This window comes from Schistocerca serialis, chromosome 1 (genome assembly GCF_023864345.2).
Source record: "Schistocerca serialis cubense isolate TAMUIC-IGC-003099 chromosome 1, iqSchSeri2.2, whole genome shotgun sequence".
Classification (NCBI taxonomy): Eukaryota; Metazoa; Arthropoda; class Insecta; order Orthoptera; family Acrididae; genus Schistocerca; species Schistocerca serialis.
In genome coordinates this window covers 291,113,992-291,138,058 of record NC_064638.1, presented here as the reverse complement: position 1 = coordinate 291,138,058, position 24,067 = coordinate 291,113,992, and the positions used below count along the sequence as shown (strand labels likewise).

Genomic DNA, 24,067 nt, shown 5'->3' with positions numbered 1-24,067 from the left:
AAAAGTAATAGCAGTGTGCATAACTACAATACTAGGAGAAAGGATGATCTTCACTATTCAAGATTAAATCTAACTTTGGCACAGAAAGGGGTGAATTATACTGCCACTAAAGTCTTTGGTCACTTACCAAATAGTATCAAAAGTCTGACAGATAACCAACAAGTATCTAAGAAGAAATTAAAAGAATTTCTGAATGACAACTCCTTCTACTCCATAGAGGAATTTTTAGATATAAATTAAGAAGAAAAAAAAAATATTAAAAAAAATAAAAAAATAAATAAAAAATTAAAAAACACAAAAAATAAAGTTGTTATATTAACTTAAGTATGTTGTTAAATTAACATAATTATGTCATGTATTGGAAAATTTGACTCGCTCCACATCATTACAAAATGTCGTATTCATGATCCATGGAACTAGTATTAATCTAATCTAATCCTGTCTCCCTCACCTTCACACAAACCAAATGGACATCCCAGTAGGCACTCTTAACACATCCTGACAAACAAGAAGACTGTTCCCACCAGCCAGTCGTGGCCATGGCACCCCCAACCCACTACACTACACTACACTACACTGCACTGCTAATTGTGCTACACAGTTTAGTTTACCCGAGTACAAGTGTGTTTTTGGTGCAGTTTAATTTCTGGGAAAATTAGCCTTTGAAACACACATCTTCGCTACACAACTCGCAGACTGTTCAGAAGAATTATAATAAAGGTTTCCATATTTGCAGATGCATAAAACAGTACTGGCTGTGTGTAGATATTATTGCAAATATCTCATTTTTCTGTGGGGAAATTGGTACTAAGACAGCGCTATTTACATTGGTATCATGAACATTTCAGGCTAATAATATTTTCTGTTTCATACTGCTTGCTTCAATGCGGTGTTTGAATTACTTTTTGTCATAACAGTGGCAATAACTTGGCTTAGGGAACTTGTATGTAATGACTTCACTTGGGATAATTCTGCCAAATATATAAGTAATCATTCTGATATCACATCTGTTTATTGGCAATGGTTAATACAAAGGGTACAATATGGACTATATGAGCTATTACAACATAGAAAACAAATCATTTGTCTGGAATATGCAGCAAGTGATGGCAACCAAGATATTAACTTCAAAAATCATTATATATATATTTAAATTATACAAACATTCCGAATTTAATATGTGAGCATGGAAACCATCTACTATTAAATGTGTACATTGATTACAGAAATGTTTAATTCATGGCACACAAATTCTACTGTGAGAGAAATATTTTTCATTTGAACATACTGTACAGCTGCAAAATATTTAAATATTCTTGAAGTTTTGACACTTGACACAAATTCTAAGTTATCTTAGACAGATGAAAACCTATTACTATTTTTAAATAAATTCAGTGGTAAATTACAGAATACCAGAAAGTGCTCACAGAAACTTTTAGTCAAGCGTGCAAATAAAAAAAGGGGCTATTGTATTAAAAGTTCACTTCATCATAGATAGAATAAATAAAATATTTGTTACAATAAAATATTATAGTGCAATACTTATAAAGTCACACCAAAGAATCTCTGATCACTTTTGGTATTCCCTACTCACACTTGTACTCTCTTGGAAACAGCAGTTTTATCATTTTGTACACTTAGTTATTATTCTTGTTATTTATCATGTGCATTTTCTTATTACTTATGTTTTTTTAAGTACTGAATCAAATGCTATATGTAGCCTACAGCACTCCAAAAAATTTCTTAAGTACTGATGTTGAAATGTGATGCCAATGTAAAGACCCAACTGCAGTTTACTATTAATTTGCACTATGCTGCTTACAACGTTATTTAACAATATTCTGCTATACTGTATATGATGGTATTATATGTATGAGCAAAAGTTCAAGCTGTTGGAAAACTAACAATACCATGAAATCTTCTGAAAAAATAATGATACACTAAGATTCAACAGTTATGGATGACATACAAGAGGAAATTGTAGCAAAAAATTAAGTATTACACCACCATAAGCCAAATACGCAGTCATTAGGCCACAGCATACACAAAAATCTCATTGCCCACTTTCCATTCATTCATTCACAATAACTTCAACACCCTCACACGAAAATAGATAACTATATATTTGCCATTCCTTCCATTAGATGATAATTCTTAACAATTTATTAAGTACAGCAAACAATAAAGCCATTTGCCAATTTAACGTGACCCAATAAATGCTAAGAGAAAAAATATCAAATTATTCTGAACCCAAAAGGGTCTGCTACTATAACAGAAGTGTTGTAAGCTATGTCCATTATTCGGAAGCAGAACTCAATGAGCATTATTGGTAACAGACATAACACAGTACAGAACTGGCAGCTCTGAACGGTGTACCCTCATTTTCATTTTACAATGGGATTTTAAACTGAAGTTATATAATTATGCCTCATGAAACAAATGTCTGTAACAGTGATTTATAAAAAAATACTTTTAAATTCAGTCAATAGTTTTTCCACACTTTGCGCTGTAAAAATTCATCCACATTCCCATGACAATATTTCTAATAACTAATAGTACTATTCATGTAGACAATAACAAACAATATTTCTTCGTTCATGTAATACTTTCCTAAAGAATGTGCATGTTAAACATTTTGATTGCACTTTAAACATACTGTAAACATTCTACACATATTTACACTGCAAGAGAAGTAGATGCTTTTGAAGCACTTAGAACAATTCAAAAATGAGTTATACAACTTTATAATATTTACAAAATATATACATTAAACACGTATCACATCAGTAAAGTTACCCGCCGACTAATTGTTCAATAATTCAATGCTTTAAATGGTCCAAACAAGTGGCAATTAAGTAAATTAGTACAGTAGCATCCAATCTACTTTGTACAAATGTAACATCAGTAGATAAAATTGTTATGTGAACATTGGAATTTGCTAAGCTGTACTAACAACTGGTGAAATAATTAAATAATTTACAAAACTAGTATATCTATTTTCAGAGTACATATTAAATAGTTTAACTTGGGGGTAAACATAACTCATTGTGGAGGAGAAAGAACACCAAATTTAGACTTTCACCACCATAGTGTAAAATTCAGCATGTCAATATCTATATGTTTTAGTTTAAATATCAATAATAATTATGCTGTGTAGTAAGTATTTTTAATGCATGCTGTAGTAACTTGCTGTGGCTAGCAGTTTATATCCATAGCCAAATACTGCAGAAAAGTTTGCTATCCCTCTCGTGAAGAAATGGTTGATGCAGTAGTAAGTGACACATGGTAGTGAAAGGAAAAATGTAATTTAAAGACTGGTGTTCTAGCTCCTACTACTTTTAGACTCCACACTTTATAGAATTATTAGTAGTCAAAATAACCATACCTTTTATTCTGAACATACTTCAGGACAAGATAAAAATTTTACTCATTTAATAAAAGAGAAGCTGGGCATGCTTATTTTCTGTAAACAATTTGGTCTTTCACTGCTCATACGAGCAAAATTTATTATAATACTAGCTCTGTATAAACTGACTTAAATGAGCTGAAAAGAAAGGTCAAGGAACCTTATCAACGTAATTAAGTACATGAATAACATAACAACACATTAGGAAAAAGACAAGAGTATTAATCTTCCACTAAAGTTTACTTCAGAAGATCGTGGGCTCGCTGGTTGGCCACCGCTATCCTTGTTTCATTCGACTCTCCCTGAAATAGAACAGAATGGCTCTATCTAAGACTGATGATTTTCTGGAATATATACATATTACAAAAGATCAAAACAAGCAACTGCACACACACACTCTCTCTCTCTCTCTCTCTCTCTCTCTCTCTCTCTCTCTCTCTCTCTCTCTCTCTCTCTCTGTGTGTGTGTGTGTGTGTGTGTGTGTGTGTGTGTGTGTGTGTGTGTGTGTTTATACATGCCAAAACTTCTACTGCAGCAATAATAATTTACGCAAATTTTTATGGGAAAAAAAAAAATCAATCTCGCAGAATACACAGGACTCTAGTAGTTATAAAAACACTGTAATTAGAATAATTTATAACTCTTCATAACAAATGTACAACGAGAGAGATGATACAGTACCTTCCTGTTAATTCTGTCTATCTGTCGGTTCTGGTTCTCCAGCTCAGAACCCATGTCCAATGCCATATTGCGTAGATTTCCAATCATAGTGTTGACTTGGCCCATATTTTCTTCCATTTCATCTTCTCGGGCATCATTTGTGATCCTGTTCAAAAGTAAAATTGTGGTTGAAATGTATCAGGATTTCCTCACATTCACAAATAATATTTATTTTTATTTGTTATTGCACTTGAAATACAAGCAAAACAGTACCTGCAGTAGAATCAATACTTTATCTGATTCTGACTAACGTATTTCCTGTACAAACATGTTAAAAAATGCAGCAATTCATTTCAAAGTGAATGCATTTTTATTACAACTTGGCATCAATTACACTTTTAAATGATATTATTCTAATTTATTACATTCTATAAATCATCATCCTACAGTGTATGATTGCTTTACCAGTCAAAGAAATGTATACAATCTAATATGGGTGTTTTACTTTAATTAATGCAAGAGAAAGAGCATCACAAAAATTATTTCCAACACGTTATAGCAATTCTAATTTAGTAAATGTCAGAAAAAGTACTTTGGGTTGGTATAAGATTCCCAAAGTCACCCAAATGATCAATAAACATAAGAGCTTTACATTTAAACAAGTAACTGCAAGGTTTGATTAATATAGCCAATTTTCCCTCTTTTTACAGTATGAATTTTAAACTATGATCACAAGCTAATATACTAAAAATATCCCATATCTGCCCAAAAGTTCCCTACTCAATGGTCCACAGTAACATGCTATTTTTAGACTGGAAAGCACCTCCAACACAGCTCCTCCATCTACATCTACCTCTACATCCATACTCTGCAAGCCACCTGACGGTGTGTGGCGGAGGGTACCTTAAGTACCTCTAACCATTCTCCCTTCTATTCCAGGCTTGTACTGTTCATGGAAAGAAAGGACTGTCGGTATGCCACTGTGTGAGCTCTAATCTCTCTGATTTTATCCTCATGGTCTCTTCGCAAGATATACGTAGGAGGGAGCAATATACTGCTCGACTCCTCGGTGAAGATATGTTCTCGAAACTTCAACAAAAGCCCGTACCGAGCTACTGAGCGTCTCTCCTGCAGTTTCTTCCACCGGAGTTTATCTATCATCTCCGTAACGCTTTCCTCTAACGAAGCGCACTGCACTCCGTTGGATCTTCTCTCTTTTATCAACCCTATCTGGTAAGGATCCCACACCGGTGAGCAGTATTCAAGCAGTTGGCGAGCAAGTGTACTGTAACCTAATTCCTTTGTTTTCGGACAGCACTTCCTTAGGATTCTTCCAATGAATCTCAGTCTGGCATCTGCTTTACCGACAATTAATTTTATATGGTCATTCCATTTTAAATCACTCCTAATGCCTACTCCTAGATAATTTATGGAATTAACTGCTTCCAGATGCTGACCTGCTATATTGTAGCTAAATGATAAAGGATCTTTCTTTCCATGTATTTGCAGCACATTACACTTATCTACATTGAGATTCAATTGCCATTCCCTGCACCATGTGTCAATTCATTGCAGATCGTCCTGCATTTCAGTACAATTTTCCATTGTTACAACCTCTCGATATACTACAGCATCATCCGCAAAAAGCCTCAGTGAACTTCCGATGTTATCCACAAGGTCATTTATGTATATACATTTTGAACATCAACAGTCCTACGACACTCCCCTGCGGCACACCTGAAGTCACTCTTACTTTGGAAGATTTCTCTCCATTGAGAATGACATGCTGCGTTCTTTTATCTAGGAACTCTTCAATCCAATCACACGATTGGTCTGATAGTCCATATGCTCTTACTTTTTCATTAAACGACTGTAGGGGACTGTATCAAACACCTTGCGGAAGTCAAGAAACACGGCACCTACTTGGGAACCCGTGTCTATGGCCCTCCGAGTCTTGTGGACGAATAGCGCGAGTTGGGTTTCACACGATCATCATCTTTGAAACCCATGCTTATTCCTACAGAGTATATATCTAGTCTCCAGAAAAGTCATTATGCTCTAACATAATACAAGTTCCAAAATTCTACAACTGATCGACATTAGAGATATAGGTCTATAGTTCTGCACATCTGTTCGACGTCCCTTCTTGAAAACGGGGATGACCTGTGCCCTCTTCCAATCTTTTGGAATGCTATGCTCCTCTAGAGACCTACAGTACACTGCTGCAATAAGGGGGGGGGGGGGGGGGGGGGCGCAAATTCTTTTGTGTACTCTTCACGATTCATGTCATATAGAAACTCTCACTGTTTCTACCTAAAGACAAGAGTGTTTGCTCATTTGGCATATGTTCATTTCTTGTTGTCTCATGGAAATATATTTTGGGGTAGTGCACCTATAGAATGTATATTCAATAGAAGTGAGTAGTAAGAATATTGTGTGAAGTAGACAACCAGGCATTCGCAGAAACCTTTTTAAGGATCTGAGGATTGGTACACTCATTTCCTAATATGTTTGCCCTTAATGATTTTCATTGCTGATGATAAAAATCGGCTCAAACTGTGCTGTGATTTACACAGTCAAAATACAAGACATGAAAGTAATATGTAAGACAGCAACAGGTCAATGCTGCACTGCTTTTGTGCATTGGACAGAAAAAAATTGATGTTTATGTCATGCTTATAGATGTGCAAAATAGTTCTGACAACAAGCAGGGTTGAAAGGCAGTTGTAGCATCCAAACAGCTATCAATGTGCTAATGAAAATTTAAATATGTATTATGCCAAATGAAGATGTGAACAAGTTCAAAAAGTACATTAGGAAAAGTGAAAACATATAAAAAGGGGCTGTTTGCTGTATTTTTCTTTAAGTAATATAATCCACAGCCATGGGGCCCAGCAACAAGTAAAATCAGTAAATTAATATCATCGTTCTATATTAGGAATGGGCTACAAACCACACACATACAGTATCTGCAGAATCCTAGGGATTTAAATAATCATTGATACGAAGTGCACTAAAACTTTCATGGAATTACAGCTTACTCGAAGGGCAAAATAAAGAAAAAAGTATTGTCTTTAACTGAGAATCAACCGCTACAAGTGAATTTCTCTTTTCCTCATCAAAAGCTCCATTCCTCTCATTTTATGGAAATGGAGAAGATTTGAAATGAAGTGGTTGAAGCTAGAACTGAATAAAAGTATTGCCTCATACAATACAATTTCAAGTCACTACCTTTTTGTACAGGACACTTAACAAAACAGAAAAATTAGTTTACAGCTTTTCTCAAAATATGAGTATATAATACATTCTACTTAATTTGTCCATGTTATGTATGAGGGTGCACTAAAAAGTAATGCCTCTGAATTTTTTATGTGAATACTCAGAAAGCTTTTTAAATAAAACAAACCTTATCGACATTCTACAACTTTATTCTTCATAACTACATATTTAATTCTCAAACAATGGGAACTCTAGATTTGAATATCAACAATATTAGGAAAAGGATAGTCTGCAACTCACTGTAAAGAGGATATCTCGAGTTGCAGACAGGACAACATGAAGATTGTTACACATTTAGCTTCCACTCAAAGCAGTCTTCAGGAAAAAAAAAAAAAAATAAAAACACACACACACACACACACACACACACACACACACACACACACACACACACAGAGAGAGAGAGAGAGAGAGAGAGAGAGAGAGAGAGAGAGAGAGAGAGAGAGAGAGTGTGTTCACAGAAACTCACACAATTCAAGCACAGATGACTGCCATCTCTGGCAGCTCGGACTGGAGTGGAATTTGGAGTGGGGGTGGGGTGGGGTGGGGTGGGTTTGAGAAGGGGAGGAGAGAGCAGAGTACAGGGAGAGAAGAGCACCGTCTGGTGGAGTGTGCAGGGACTAGATGGAGGCTTGAGAAGATCATCAGGCACAGTGGATGGGAGGCTGTCGTACAGAGAGGAGGGGTGTGAGGGAAAGGAGAGGAGCATGGAAGGGGAAAGACAGATGGATTGGCAGAGAAGGCCCACAATGAGGGTGGGGGGCACAAATAGGGAGGAGGTCATAGCACAGAGGGGGCAGAAAAAGTTGGGTTGAGGATGTGGCAACAGTAGGTTACTGTAGGTTGAGGCCAGTATAATTTTGGGAGTGGAGAATGCGTTATAAGGATAACTTCCACCTGAACAGTTAAGAAAAGCTGATGGAGGGGAAGATCCAGATGGCCTGGGTTGTGAAGCAACTATTGAAATCATGCATGTTAGGTCTACCATGCTCTTCACCCCTGTTTGGCAATGGCCATTCATCCTGTTGGACAGCTGACTGGTAGTCATACCAATGCAAAAAGCTGTGCAATGATTGCAGCAGAACTGGTGTATGACATGGCTGTTTTCACAGGTGGTGCAGCCTCAGCTGTGGTAGGATAAGCTCATAACAGGACTGGAATGGTTAGTGCTGGGTAAGTGGATTGCACATGTCTTGCACCAGAGTTTTCCACAGGATTATCCCTGTGGCAAGGAGGCAGGAGTGGCATAGGAATGGATTAGGATGCTGTGGAGGTTGGGTGTTGGCAGAACATCACTTTGGGTGCAGTGGACAGAATCCTCAATAGGATGTCCTCATTTCAGGACATAATGATAGGTAATCAAAGTCCTGATGAAGGACACAGTTCGGTTGTTCCAATCCAGGGTGCCATTGGGTGACTAAGTGGGCACTCTAGCAGCTAGTTCTCGGGAGGGGGAATGATTGGATGTGTGAGTGGAAGAGTCACAGGGGACTTGTTTGCAGAGTGTGTCTGGGGAGTAGTATCTGTCTGTGAAGTCATTGGTAAGACTTTCAGCATACTGGGCAAGGGAGTTGTTGTCGCTGCAGATCTGCTGTTTCCAGGTGGCCAATCTGCATAGGACAGATTTTTGATGCTGAAGGGATGGCAGCTGGCAAAATGCAGGTACAGTTGGTGGTTAGTGGGGTTAATATGGACAGAAGTGTAAATGGAGCCATCAGACAAGAAGTGGCCAACATCCAGGAAGGTGGCCCAGGTGAAGTGGGTGGGAGAGAATTTGTTCAGATTGTGAAGGAATGAGGATAGAATTTCTTGGCCATAAGCCCAGATCATGAAGATATCATCACTGAAACTGAACCAGGCCAGGGAGGCTAGGAAGGTTTCCTCTAGATGGCCCACAACCAGCCTGGCATAGTAGTGTGCCATGCGAGTGCCCATGGCTGTGCTGCAGATTTGTTTTTATACCTTCCCTTCAAAGAAGCAGTTGTGTATTAGGAAAAGTCAGCAAGGTGTATTAGGAAAAGTCAGCAAGGTGTATTAGGAAAAGTCAGCAAGGTGTATTAGGAAAAGTCAGCAAGGTGTATTAGGAAAAGTCAGCAAGGTGTATTAGGAAAAGTCAGCAAGGTGTATGAGGAATGAGGTAGTGGATTAGGAGTGTGAAGGACATTGGGAAAGGTAGTGTTCAATAGCAGCAAAACCAGGGACATGAGGGATGTTGGTCTAAGGGGAAATAGCATCAACAGTGACAAGTAGAATCCATAAGGTAAAGGGATGGGGTTGGTGGAGAGTCTGAAGAAAGTGGTTGGTATCTTCGGTGTGGGAGGTTAGGTTCTGATCAAGTGAATGCAGCTGTCAGTCAACGAAGGCCGAAATTCCTTTAGTGGCGGCACAATAACCAGCTACAATCAGGCATCCAGGATTGTCCTGTTGGTGAATTTTGGGGAGCATGTAGAAGGCGGGTGTGCAGGTTATCATAAGAATGAGGAAGGAAATTGATTTAGGGGAGAGTATCTAGCAAGAACCTAAGGATTTATGCAGGGATTGGAGGGTATGCTGGACTTCTGGGATGGGATCACTCTGGCACCCCCTCCATCCAATATTTTCTGCCCTCTGTCCTGTCACCACCTCCCTATTCATATCCCATTGCCCAACTTGTGGGTTGCCCTCTGGTAATGCATCTGCCCATCTTCCCTTTTCCCTGCTCCTCCCCTTTACTGATCCCCCTCCCCCCTTTCCTCCCTGCACCACAGCCTTACAACTGTTGTGCCTGACAGTCTTCTCATGCCTCCATCTGGTCCCTGCATCCTCCACCAGACAATACTCTTCTCTCTCCCCAACGACACCCTGCTATCTCTCTCCCTTTGCTGCACCACTCCGGATTGTCACTCAACATGACAGTTGCATTCCAGTCCAAGCTGCCAGAGATGGCTGTCATGTGTACTTTATGTATGCTTGCTGGTGTGAACGTGTGTGTATTTTCTTTTCTGAAGGAGAAGGTGGCCAGAGCTAAACGTGTTACCATCTCTTTGTTGTGCTTGTCTGCAACTCAACATGTCATGTTTATGATGACTAGGAATGTATCCTTTCCTTAAGATTATTTATTTCTCAACGTAGTCACCCTGGTGACAAACACATGACTAAGTGAGAGATCAGTTTGTTGATACTGTCATGGGAGAATTTTTTACTTTGTTGATAGAGCACCAACCTCGCCTCTGCTTGAACTGCTTCATCACTATCAAACTGAAGTCCTCTAAGCTGGTCTTTAAGTTTTGAAAATGGATGGAAATCATATGGGGCTAAGTCTGGACTGTACGGCGAGGGATCAATGACAGTGAACCCAAGGTATCCAACTCTTGCTGATGTCACAGTGATCATGTGTTGCCTGTAGCTGTCATGCTGAAAGAGAGTGGGCTCCACGTGTGGACGAAACCTTCAAATTCGTGTTTTCAGTTTTATGGGTGTCTGGCAGCCATTTCTTATGCACTAACATAATTTCATTACATGCTGTCATGTTACATGCTAAAATTTGGAACATTCTACTGGAAGATGGTTGCTCTTAATGCTGTCTTGATGCAATGCCAACATTCAACTTCGCCAACTAGGTGAGGTGGCACAGTGGTTAGCACACTGGACTTGCATTCGGGAGGACAACGAATCAAACCCGCATCCAAGCATCCTGATTTAGGTTTTCCATGATTTCCCTAAATCACTTCAGGCAAATGCTAGAATGACATGCTAGAATGACTCCTTTGAAAGGGCACAGCCTTCTTCCTTTCCCATCCGTCCCTTCTCCAATGAGATCGATGGCCCTGCTATTTGGTCTCCTCTCCTCAAATCAACCAACCAACTTTGTCATTCAACACTGGATGGTAAGTGGTGATTTTGGTGTGGTATACTTAGGGTCTTTGTGATGTGACTGAACAAATGACACAAAAACTGCCAGTGTCTGTCCGTGGTGGACTCCGAAAGTTGTGATCCATGGTAATATGACTGCTAGCAAGACTTTCTGCTCAGATGTCTTTCAGTGGAACTGTCTGGCCACTATCATTGTTAAAAGATAGGTGAAGCCTTGAGAGACCAGATCAACATGTATATGTGACAAGTGACTGTCAACTTCACAGAAAAGCTTGACAAGCAGTTGTATATTCTCAAATTTTTACCCATTGACAGTGAACATTTTTTTGTCCACAACTTTTGCTGTTGGCATCTCTGCGCCATCGAAATAATGTGGGAAGTACAGTGATAAGTGCTTTTTTTAAAAAAAAGGCATACTCTGTGTAATGAATGGTTCATACGGTTTAAAACTGGCTAGACAGAAGTTCAGCATGCCCTTCGACGTCTACTGACAATGCTAATGTCAGGAACATCAAAACAACTGCAGAGAAGCATTAACATGTCTCCTGTTTTTTGTATATAATGAAAATGGTTTATCAGTATGTACGACGGCTGTACCATAATTCCTATCACCTTGTACACCAATAGAAAAGGTACGATAGGAGATAATGTCTCTGTCATAGTACGATTCCAATCCAAGTAATGCCTTATCACTACCTCGTACTATAGCAACTGTTAACCATGAATTACCAGTAACAACTTCTGTCGTAGTACATGTAAAGTTAATCTTGCATCCAACAAATGTGATAGGACCAGTCAGTAGCTCTTCTTGAGCAACATTATTAGGAACAAAACTGAAAGTGTCCACTGTCTGGTACACTGGAAGTCTGCTGCTCCTCCTATATCTTCTACGACGGTACGGCATGGCTGTGTGCTTCGTGCTAAGTCCGCTTCAAGGTCACACGCCTTACACAGCAGCATAAGAGAATTTCACACAGCCATGAAAATAACCCACCCACCTCCCCAGGGGTCGTAACCCCTGCAACCCACACAAGAGAAAGATGCTTCAGTAGCTGATAAGAATTTTTTTTAGGATAAGGATCTTTATTAACAATGATAATACACAGTAATGTCACCTTGTACTTTAATGTCTCTTGTATATAATGCCTACTATAGCATGCATATTATCATTGTTAATAAAGATCCTTATCCTAAAAAAATTCTTATCAGCTACTGAAGCATCTTTCTTTTGTGTGGGTTGCAGGGGTTACGACCCCTGGGGAGGTGGGTGGGTTACTTTCATGGCTGTGTGAAATACTCTTATGCTGCTGTGTAAGGCGTGTGACCTTGAAGCGGACTTAGCCACTGAGCGAGGCTGCCGGGCAACACGGGCCCTAGTATTACTAGGCCCGTGTTGCTGGAAAATCAAGATTGCGCAACACTGATAAGGCGCGCTGGCTCGGTGCGCGCGAGTGGGGGCCGGAAGTTCTTACATCATGGTGCTTGATAACTGTGTCGAGAGGCAGCAGCATGTTCATTCGACTCGAGGCAGCCGCACGAAGCACACAGCCATGCCGTACCGTCGTAGAAGATATAGGAGGAGCAGCAGCAGACTTCCAGTGTACAAGACAGTGGACACTTTCAGTTTTGTTCCTAATAATGTTGCTCAAGAAGAGCTACTGACTGGTCCTATCACATTTGTTGGATGCAAGATTAACTTTTCATGTACTACGACAGAAATTGTTACTGGTAATTCATGGTTAACGGTTGCTATAGTACGAGGTAGTGATAAGGCATTACTTGGATTGGAATCGTACTATGACAGAGACATTATCTCCTATCGTACCTTTTCTATTGGTGTACAAGGTGTACACACACACACACACACACACACACACACACACACACACACACACACACACTCTCTCTGCCAGAAGTTTCATTTTTGTACGTCTGTTAGTTATTGTTCAGTGCTGTATTGAGTAGAACATTGTGTCGCACAGTTTGTGAATTTCAGGGTGGCAGAGTTAGAGGAACAACATGTCTCCATTAAATTTTTCATGAAACTCAAGAAAACCTTTCAAGAGACACCCCCAGTTATGTGGGAAGTACAGTGATAAGTGCTTTAAAAAAACGGCATACTCTGTGCAATGAATGGTTCATACGGTTTAAAACTGGCTACACAGAAGTTCAGCATGCCCTTTGACGTCTACTGACAATGCTAATGTCAGGAACATCAAAACAACTGCACATGCAAATCAAAGGCTGATTGTCCAAGAGATTGCAGAAAAAGGCAACATTTCAGTTGGATCATGTCATTAAATCCTGAGACAGCATCTTGGAATGCATCATGTTGACACAAAGATCATCCAATGGCTCATGATCAAGAGCAGAAAGACCTTCACCTTGCAATATGTGAAGAGCTTTTGGATTGCACAAATTAGAATGAGATGTTTCTAAGAGAATCATAACTGATGAAGAGACCAGGGTCTTTGGTTATGAAGTTGAGACCAAGATTCAGTCTTCACAATCGGTCAGGAAAGGTTCTCAAAGACCAAAAAAAGCTCGTCAGGTCAGGTCAGGTCAAATATCACAGCCATGCTGATAGTTTTCTTTGACTTTGAAGGATTAGTACATCATGAATTCATGCCAAAGGGACAAACCACTTAATGATGCAACATCTGCAAGGAAATGTGAGAAGGGAACAGCCTGAAGTGTGGCAAGACAATTCATGCCTCCTGCATCACAATAACACACCTGCATATTCTTCCCTGTTAGTGCGTGACTATCGCACTAAAAACTAAATACCTGTGTTGCTCATTCTCTGTACCCTCTAGACCTGGCCCCTGCAGACTTTTTTATTTCCACAGTTGAAAACCTGATTGAAAGAACAAAGAGTTGCAGCCATAGATGAGATAAAAGAAAATTCGCAGTCAGCACTTCACGTGATCCAGCAAGGAGTATAGCAAGACTGCTTCTGGAAGTAGAAACTGTATTGGGAGCAGTGTACCAATGTGGAGGAGAGTATTTCATATGAGACCATGCATGATAAGTAAAAGGTAAGCATAAAAAAATCCTGTGGACAAAGTTCCGGAACTTTCTGAACAGACCTTGTATTAATATGAAATGCTGGCTGGTAACAAGTCTCGGCATTTTTGCTGTGGATCAATTAGGAAAATTGAACTGTCAGTAGGTACTTTTACAGATACTGTACTAGTGATTAAATTTCGCAGTCGAGCAATTTTTGTTTTTATTTGACATCAGGCACCAGACCACATTGGTTCAAGTAATTGGTACCATTAATTGGCTGGTGACATCTGCGAGAAGAAATGGCCATGGAAATCTTCGTCAACGGCCTATTTCAAAATTCAGTAGTCTTTCACCATATGTATTTATTACAGAACTGATTGCAGCATAAAGTTGCCACTTTTGTGGCCTAATATTGTCACCGGCAATATGGAAATGTCTGCTCTAGAACTGACCAAAAATCAAATACGATTGTTGTGATCTGTTATGAACAGGCGGCGAGATGATTCAGTCTCCTCACAAAAGGTGAGCAGCATACCAGTTTTACATCTGAGCATTCACAGACTGTCAAGTAATAAATTAACATGGCAATGTGCATTTCTTTGAGCTCATTGAATTTATAATAATATCATTACTTGAAATGTTTCTGTGCACGCCACAGTGATTTTCATCTGCTTCACTATCATCTACCAGCTAATAGTTTCTGGATCTGGTTGTCCTTCCGGATAGGAAAGTCTGTCATTCTGAGATGGGATGAAACAGTTTCTGTACTATGTACTAACTGATTGGTCATAATCTACAATTTTTCAGCTACAGAAGCCTTGCTTTAAGTTTCATATCTCAACTAGCTGCTAGTATAGAATGTACATTGCTAAGTAGTCATTGAAGAAATATGGTTTATAAAATATCATCAATTACTTGCATTCTTGCAAAAGCACGCATCTCTCCAAGCAAAGTGGATAGCTTTTTGTCTCTTATTTGTATTTCAGTTAGTAACTTCTTAACTTTTCATGACCACTTCTTCAAATTCTGGGGTATGATGTGTTTTTAAGTTTTATATGGGGAAGCTGATAATGGTTTGGATGTGAAAACCGAAATCAGCTCAGCAACTTTGCCATGAGGAGATCCCAAAATGTAATGATATTTTGTCATCTTGCTGCAAACAGTTGTGTTGATAAATTGGGACTCCACTTGCAAAAAGCATCTCTCTATTTTTTTTGCCAGCAAGGTGATATTTTATACTTTCACTGCCACACACAATAGTGCCATGCAGGCATCATTCAATGATGAGTTTGCCATTAAAAAAAACATATCTGCAGTGCCGCAGCAAAATTGAAATAATGATTAGAGTGATTCTTGTGTATTTACCATCACCTCGGGGTCACCAGTTGTACGGTCTAGTAACAGTAATTACTTTTTTCACGCCACACAACAAAAACTACCAAGAATGCACATGTAACAACTTTTTAGTGACAGTTGCAAAGGAAATGTTACTCAGAGACACAAAAGGCTAATTACTCTAATGTGTATCTATAAATTTTACAGAGTTTACATTTCACTGTGTCCCGTACAGCCACATGATCATGTTGAAATTTATGTGCTACAAATAAATCAGGGCTGTATCACCAAATCAGCAGTAAGTTTTTACCTGGCGGTAAGTTTTTACCTGATTGCATTCCTAGGAATGTCACATTGCTAGCTTTTAGCAGACCCTGGTTTTTGAGATGGTTTTGAAGTTTGTTTCAACTTGGGTGGTTTTAATTTAAATTGTGTGGGGAGAGGGGGAGGGGGAAGGGGGAGAGAGAGGGGGAGGGGGTGGGAGGGAGAGAGGGGGGGAGGGGGTGGGAGGGAGAGAGGGGGGGGTGGGAGGGAGAGAGGGGGGAGGGGGGGAACGAGAGGGGGGAGGGGGGAACGAGAGGGGGGAGGGGGGGTCGAGAGGGGGAGGGGGGGACGAGAGGGGGGAGGGGGGACGAGAGGGGGGAGGGGGGACGAGAGGGGGGAGGGGGGACGAGAGGGGGGAGGGTGTGGAACGAGAGAGGGGGGAGGGTGTGGAACGAGAGAGGGGGGAGGGGGGGAACGAGAGAGGGGGGAGGGGGGGAACGAGAGAGGGGGGAGGGGGGGAACGAGAGAGGGGGGAGGGGGGGAACGAGAGAGGGGGGAGGGGGGGAACGAGAGAGGGGGGAGGGGGGGAACGAGAGGGGGGAACGGGAGAGGGGGGGAACGGGAGAGGGGGGAACGGGAGAGGGGGGGAACGGGAGAGGGGGGGAAAGGGAGAGGGGGGAAAGGGAGAGGGGGGAAAGGGAGAGGGGGGAAAGGGAGAGGGGGGAAAGGGAGAGGGGGGAAAGGGAGAGGGGGGAAAGGGAGAGGGGGGAAAGGGAGAGGGGGGAAAGGGAGAGGGGGGAAAGGGAGAGGGGGGAAAGGGAGAGGGGGGAAAGGGAGAGGGGGGAAAGGGAGAGGGGGGAAAGGGAGAGGAGGGGGGAAAGGGAGAGGAGGGGGGAAAGGGAGAGGAGGGGGGAGAGGAGGGGGGAGAGGAGGGGGGAGAGGAGGGGGGAGAGGAGGGGGGAGAGAGGGGGGAGAGAGGGGGGAGAGAGGGGGGAGAGAGGGGGGAGAGAGGGGGGAGAGAGGGGGGAGAGAGGGGGGAGAGAGGGGGGAGAGAGGGGGGAGAGAGGGGGGAGAAGGGGGGAGAGGGGGGAGAGGGGGGGAGAGGGGGGGAGAGAGGGGGGAGAGAGGGGGGAGAGAGGGGGGAGAGAGGGGGGAGAGAGGGGGGAGAGAGGGGGGAGAGAGGGGGAGATAGAGAGAGGGGGGAGAGAGGGGGAGATAGAGAGAGGGGGGAGAGAGGGAGGAGGGGGCAGACAGAGGGGGGGGGGATTGTAGATGGGGACCAAAGCTTGAACACAGTGAGCAAGTTCAAATGAATGTAGCTTGCAGCAGTTATGCAGAGATGATGAGGCTACCACAGGATCGATTATCATGGGGATCTGCATCAAACCAGTCTTTGGACTTAAGACAACAATTTGAAGCCACTTAGATTAAACCAGTTATGTAGTTTTTCTAGGGTATTTTTGATAGTTTGAGGAATTTGATCAGTACTGTTAGTTTTACTGATTACAGATGCATTATCTGCAAATACTGATTGACAGTAAATACTGAGCAGCAGATCATATACACAAAACGAAGATAATGTGACCTAAGAGTCAACCTTGGGGGATTACTACTGAAATGATTTTCCATTCTGACACCTAATTCCCTTTATATGACATTAATACCACTCTGACTTCAAATGGTTAGATAGGACCTAAACCACCAATAAAATGCCCCTAATTCTGTATTTTTCAAGCTTAGAGAGTGAGAAGTGATGGATCACACTATCAGATCATAAAAAAATTTGTGTCATGTATAGATTTGTCTAGAGAGGAGTTGATTTTATCTAAATTTTCATCGACAGAAGATGCTGAGTTTTTGAAGCCCACAATGATTTCTTGAAGTCACATTACACTTATGTATCTAATTTTTAATGTGTTTCATGACAACCTTTTCAAACAGAGACTGGATGATGGTTCCCCATATGTTCTTTTGTACCTTTTTGACTTGTGGTTTAATTTGTATGTACTTCAGAGTATCTGGAAAACAGCCCTCTTTGAAGGAAAGATCAACTGTCTTAGGTAATGACTGCAACGTTATTTTAGAGACTGCTTTTTAACACTTTGGTGTTCCATTGCAGTCTACTGCTGTGTTACTTTTGATATACTTAATTTTGATGCAAAATTTATTCGTAATTGTATCTTGTCTTAGTACCACGCCTCCAGCTACATTCATTATCTTTTTTTCGTTACTTACCAACTACTACTGCACATTCATCAGTACTAGCATCCAATTTATATGTAGATGAACAGTCCTCATGTTATTGCCTTCTCCTGACCCTATTTTCCATCAAGAACAAATAACTCCTTAAATGTATCTTGGCCTTGTTTAAAGGATCACTCATTATTTTTCTTGATAGCTCACTGATTAAGCAAAGTACTAATGCAAATATAAAAGTAATACAACTTAACCAAATCCCAATATATTTCTGTTCTTACTTTGCAATGTAACCGCCTTGTGGACCAAGACCATTTCGGTCATCCATGACCCGCTGTGGCTGGTTGTTGACTACTTTGCCATCATCATTTCCTTTCCAGGTACCTTCATCTTCTTTGAAAGATGCAGACCTACAAAACAGAACAACAAATAGTGATTTACTCAGTTAGAACTCTCCTCCAGCAGCCAAAATGCACAAATTTATGGTCTGTTTAAGGTACGCATTGTAACACACTAATATTCTTAAATATTTTGGCTAGAACTGTATTCTGAGTAACCAACAAAATTAAGCAAAGTATGTACACCAAAACTAAATTTTCTCAAAAAAAAGATCAAATTTGACAATAACAAACTTCTTACAAGATATGTTTGAAATATTTCACTCAGCTGTCTTTATTTATGATGTTCATATTTATATTATGTTATCACCTATTTAGCTATTTGACTGCATCCTCTGATGTCCATCAGGCTGACCAAATCAGTTGCCCATAGAGTACTTTGAACAACTCAGGTATCATACACATAAAAGCCTCGATCTATTAAATATGAGTGGTTGCAAATCGTGTAAGAGAGATAAATACCTGTACTGAGCTTATATCTTGCTCACAGGAAAAAACATTACATAAAACTGCCAAAACAGAAGGCACACAATGCACAACTGAAACAATCAAACAATATCTTGCACATTAGGGGCTAAACAGTGAGCCTATTGGCTCTAAACAGTTGATACATTCAATATTAGATCGTGGCACAACACAGATGTGGAACTTTCATAACCCTGTAAATGCAGGGAAATGAATTTTTATGTGGTACACATGTCCCGATGGTCACAAAAAGGTAATATATGAAACATGCAGTCACAGGTTCATACAGGATAGCAGGTTTCATATATTAAATCCTAAGTTCTTATATCTTCAGTTGGTTTGTACAATGCATCCTCTATGTCTGCACTAGTTGTGTTATTCTAGAAACTTTTTGGCAGTTTGGTTTGGACAGACATATAGAAATCTGTGGATGGAATTTTATAGCTTAGAAGTCTATAATGTACTACAAATATTATTAACCTAATAATGACACCCAAGCAGAATATTTCAAGTCTATATCATTACTAGATACAGCTGAATGCTCTAGCAGATCATCTGGAAAGATGGAAGAAAGATTTTGCTTCATTAACATTGGACTGCAGAATCTAACAGTGCTATTCTTTATTTATTAAAAAATAATTACATGTTCCAGGCTATACTTACAGCTAAAATATTGAATGTTTGTATAAGAAAAATTTCACTTTTGGTTTCACATTTACTATTACTTACTTATTGCATGGTAACACACAAAGACCACAACATTTTTCCATGCCTGTGAGATTCTTTTCTGCTTCTCGCATATCAGCATTGATCTGGTCCATCCCCTCCTCAATGCGGTCCAGTTGCTCTGTAGCAAATTTTATGGCCATTAATTTAAACAGGTTTGAAATTAACATGGGAATAAATTTTATTCAGTGGCATAACTGACTTCATAATGTTTCTTTACTTTATGTATTGCTTATTTATTCTATTTCCTAAATAGCAAAACATTCCAGTATCTTAGATGATAGCCACAATGGGTCTACAGCACTTTTAATGAATAGTTAATAATTAGTATAAAATGCACCAGTGGCTACGAGGGTGATGGTGTAGGCCTACTTTTTACAGAGGCTTTAATTCCTTATTTGAATATTTTAGAGTTATGATAAAATAAGGCCAAAAGCTTATCATCTACACATCAAAGCTATTTAGTAGTTTATGAAGATTGCACTGCCATGATACCCATCTTATATTAGCGAGTGTTCTTTAGTATACAGGGGTGAACAAAAATATGGAACCGCAAATACACAACACATTACCATGTCAAATACGGTGTAGAAAACCTAATGGCATTCAAAATAGCTTCCAGTCACCTCAGAATGGATAAGTACAGGCCCTGAATGGTTTTCAAGGCACTGCTATACTATTGTTACTGCAAACTAGAGGGAAGTTCAGGTAATGATTGAGTAGTAGAGCGATCACACAACCTTCTTTCCAAAGCAGGCCACAAAGGTGCAATAATATTGAAGTATGGAGACTATGGTGGCCAGGGAGGATGTGGCAATTAATCCTTGCACCCAAAAAAACCATTCCTGGATGATATGAGCTGAATGAACTAGGTCCCTGCCATCTCTGAACATAGCACCACCATTGGGGAACAAACACTGTATCACGGGATGGACCTAATAAGACAAGTGGTCACATAATGCTTGTCAGTAACATAGCTTGCAGAGTGCCCATGAGGCCCATATAATACAATGATATGGCTGCCCAAATCACCATCAAACCGCCACCATGTTTTACTTTGGGGAAAAACTGTACCAGAAGTAGGAAACAGTGTGGAACTCAACCAAATGATTTTTATCCATTGTTGTGAAATTAAGGTTTAATGGCTTTAACATCATACTTTCCTGTTACGAGCGTGTGCACCACTGATGTGTGGTTTTGAAATTGCAACTCGCCCTGAAATTGCCAGCTTATGGAATTCCCTTTGTGTTGTTTTGGTGCTCCCCCCAGGGGCTCAGCATTCATTTGCTGAGTACGGGCTTGGCGACCCCGGGGTCCTGAGCTGGGGACTGGTCAGCGCTGCCAGTCTCCTGTCACCGTAAACCCCGGACATGCTTCAGCGACCACCGCATGGCGCAGCGGTGGAATGTTGTATGCTGTGGGGAATGGTAATCTTGACTTGACCGCTTGGATTGCGAGGAAGGTAAACCTCTATAAAAACCCCTCAATCTTATGGTGTGCTGCGCGCCTATAAGATGCATGGCTGTTGGGGTGGAACAGTCGCAAGCGGGCAACCTCTGGGGCACCTGCCGCACCCCAGTTGTATAAGGCTTACTCAGGCACGCGGGGCTCTGTCTGAGTGGACCTTTAGTTCCCTAGCTGCTCGTGGGACCACAATGGACCCTTCGACCTCTACGTTTCCCCCTACCAGTGGATTGGGTGGGCCACTGGTAGGAAAACACACCCAATCGAAAAAGCGACTTCGTGCTGCGAGTCCTCCAGCGCCTGGTGTTACTAGAGATTTATCAGACTGTCGTAACAGAGCACATGCTGATATCCAGAATGTGTTTTTGATTGTCAAACGGAAGGAAGGTAGCTTTGAGAGAGTTTCTCCCTTTTACATGCACAAGGGTCTTGAGGGAATTGCAGGAACACTGAAATCTGTGAAGCGTCTGTGCAATGGGACTCTGTTAGTTGAAATTTCTAGTTCCCGTCAAGTCACTTCTCTTAGGAAAGCAACCTGTCTCGGAGAGTACGCTATCGAGACCGAGCTCCACTCCACTTCGAACTATAGTAAGGGTGTTGTGACATGTAGGGACTTGGTGGATATCCCCAAGGACGAGTTGAAATCTGAGTGGGCTGACGAAGGTATTGTCGACGTGCAACATATTATGAAACGAGTCGATGGGGACCTAGTCAAATCTGACTCGTTTATTCTCACGTTCAATCGCCCGAGACTCCCAGAGCATGTTAAAGCGGGTTTCTTACGTTTGCCAGTACGGCCATATTTCCCCAATCCAATGCGCTGTTTTAAATGTCAGCACTTTGGGCATACTACGTTGGGGTGCAATGGGATAGCCACTTGTGGTAAATGTGGTCAGCCTGCCCATGAAGGAGCCGATTGTTCATCGCCTGTGAAGTGCATGAATTGCTCTGGGAGTCACCCTGTCTGGAGCCGGGTCTGCCCCATCTATCTCGAGGGACAGAAGATACAGGAGATCAAAACATCTAAGCGCATCCCCTATGGTGAGGCCAAGAAGCTCTTTAAGGCCATGCAGCCTCCTGTGTTTACAACATCTTTCGCTTCCACTCTGCACAAACCGGTACAGTTGGCCACTGTTGCTACACAAACGGAGGTTGCTAGTGTCAGCACTAATACCTGCGTTTGCCAGTGCACTTGTGCTGCTGCGGTTGTTTTGCACCCTGCAGCTCTACCCACAACGTCGGACAAGGCCGTGGTTGCTGACATTGGGGTACTTCCTGCACCTTCTGCCCAGGCGAGTAAAGCTCCAACTGTTGACAAGGTTCTGCATTCTAAGCCCCCCAAGACGAAGACGCCGACGGTGAAGGTTTTGCCACCTGAGGAGACTAGTCAGGGTCAGTCCGATGACGATGCCATCGTACTATCTGACATCTCCCTTGGGTCGCCATCGGAGCTGATGGACATTGATGTCGACCGGGGGCGATCTTCTCACCCCGGAATAAATCTCCGGCCAGTACGGGCTCTCCTCCAAAGCACAGGGGCAGGGTGAAAATTCAGCCACCCTGATCACTGGCTCCCATATTACAGTGGAACCTGAATGGGTTCAGGACGCATGTGGCCGAATTACAACTCCTTGTACGAGAGCGCGCCTTGTGCTTATGTCTCCCAAGAGACACATTTCCGGGCCACTGATGCTCCTTCTTTACGGGGCTATACCGTGTATCGAAAAGATGATCTGATGGGGGAAAGGGCAAAGGGTGGTGTTGCGGTTTTTGTCCATGACATGCACCACTCATCTGAGCTCCCTCTCGTTACGGACTTGCAAGCAGTTGCAGTTGACCTTCTTGTGGGGCAGAGGCTCACAATCTGTTCCGTTTACTTACCGCCTCAGGACGCCAGAGACTCTGAGGCTCTCGCAGACCTTATTACCCAACTCCCCCGCCCATTTCTCCTTCTGGAGGACTTCAATGCTCATAATGTCTTATGGGGCTCTACGACTACTTGCCCCAGGGGTCGCATTCTGGAAAGCCTCATGGCATCCGAAGAACTCTGGTGCTCCCACTCATTTTTGTACTGCTTCTGGGTCATCGACAGCTATTGACCTTTCCTTTTGCTCTCCAGCACTCGCGGATTCTGCTCTGTGGGAGGTTGCCGCTGACCTCCATTCTAGTGACCACTTCCCCCTTTGGATTCGCCTCCTGGATGAGACTGTGGCATTACCAGTGCCGCCCAGGTGGAACCTCTGCAGAGCTGACTGGACACTTTTCAGCGATTTAGCTGTTTTGGAACACCGTGCCAGCGTCCACGAATGGGTCGACCACGTTACAGCCGTGATCTCCCATGCTGCTGAATTGTCGATCCCACGGTCCTCAAGTCATCCCAAGAGGCGCCTTGTCCCTTGGTGGACCACTGAGTGCCGCTCAGCCATCCGAGCCCGCCGTGCAGCTCCGCGCCGCTTCAAGTGCCGTCCCTCAGCTGACAATCTAGCGGCCTTTCGGGTGGCAAGGGCCAAGGCGCGGCGAGTGATTAAAGAGAGCAAACGACGGTCATGGCAATCGTTCCTGAACTCCATCTCCCGCTCCACTAGTTCTACAAAAGTGTGGGAAGCCATCAGGAGGATCTCCGGGAGACACAGCCAACTACCTGTCACGGCATTGCTGCATCAGGGTAGTCTACTCACAGCGCTGAGAGACATTGCCCAGACACTGGCCATGCATTTTGCCGAATCTACTGCCACTATTAACTGTGATCCAGATTTCTGCCGCTACCGCACTGCCATCGAGAGGGATCACTTGGACTTCCGGTCTCCAAATTCTGAACCCTACAATTGCCCCTTCACAATGTGGGAACTGGATTCGGTGCTGTCTGTGGCTCATGATACTGCGCCAGGTGATGATCAAATCCTGTACAGCATGCTGCAGCACTTGTTGCTGCCATCCAAGGAAGTACTCCTGAATTGTTTTAATATGATATGGTCATCCGGCACGTTCCCTGACTCGTGGAGGGAGGCGATTT

The 24,067-nt window shown here is 41.9% G+C and overlaps 1 protein-coding gene across 4 annotated transcripts in view; it reads right to left on the bottom strand.

Moving 5' to 3' along the window:
- Positions 1–993: 993 nt before the first annotated feature.
- LOC126468704 (synaptosomal-associated protein 25) overlaps positions 994–24,067 on the bottom strand; it is a 411,734-nt gene continuing 388,660 nt past the window's right edge. For all 4 annotated transcript variants that reach the window (XM_050096572.1, XM_050096571.1, XM_050096573.1 and 1 more), the window contains 4 exons: positions 19,594–19,711; positions 18,283–18,411; positions 4,088–4,232; positions 994–3,708 (listed from right to left, as the gene is read on the bottom strand). In XM_050096572.1, the coding sequence (XP_049952529.1) occupies positions 3,646–3,708; positions 4,088–4,232; positions 18,283–18,411; positions 19,594–19,711 (455 nt within the window). In that variant the 3' untranslated portion in view covers positions 994–3,645. The remainder of the gene's footprint in view (positions 3,709–4,087; positions 4,233–18,282; positions 18,412–19,593; positions 19,712–24,067) is intronic.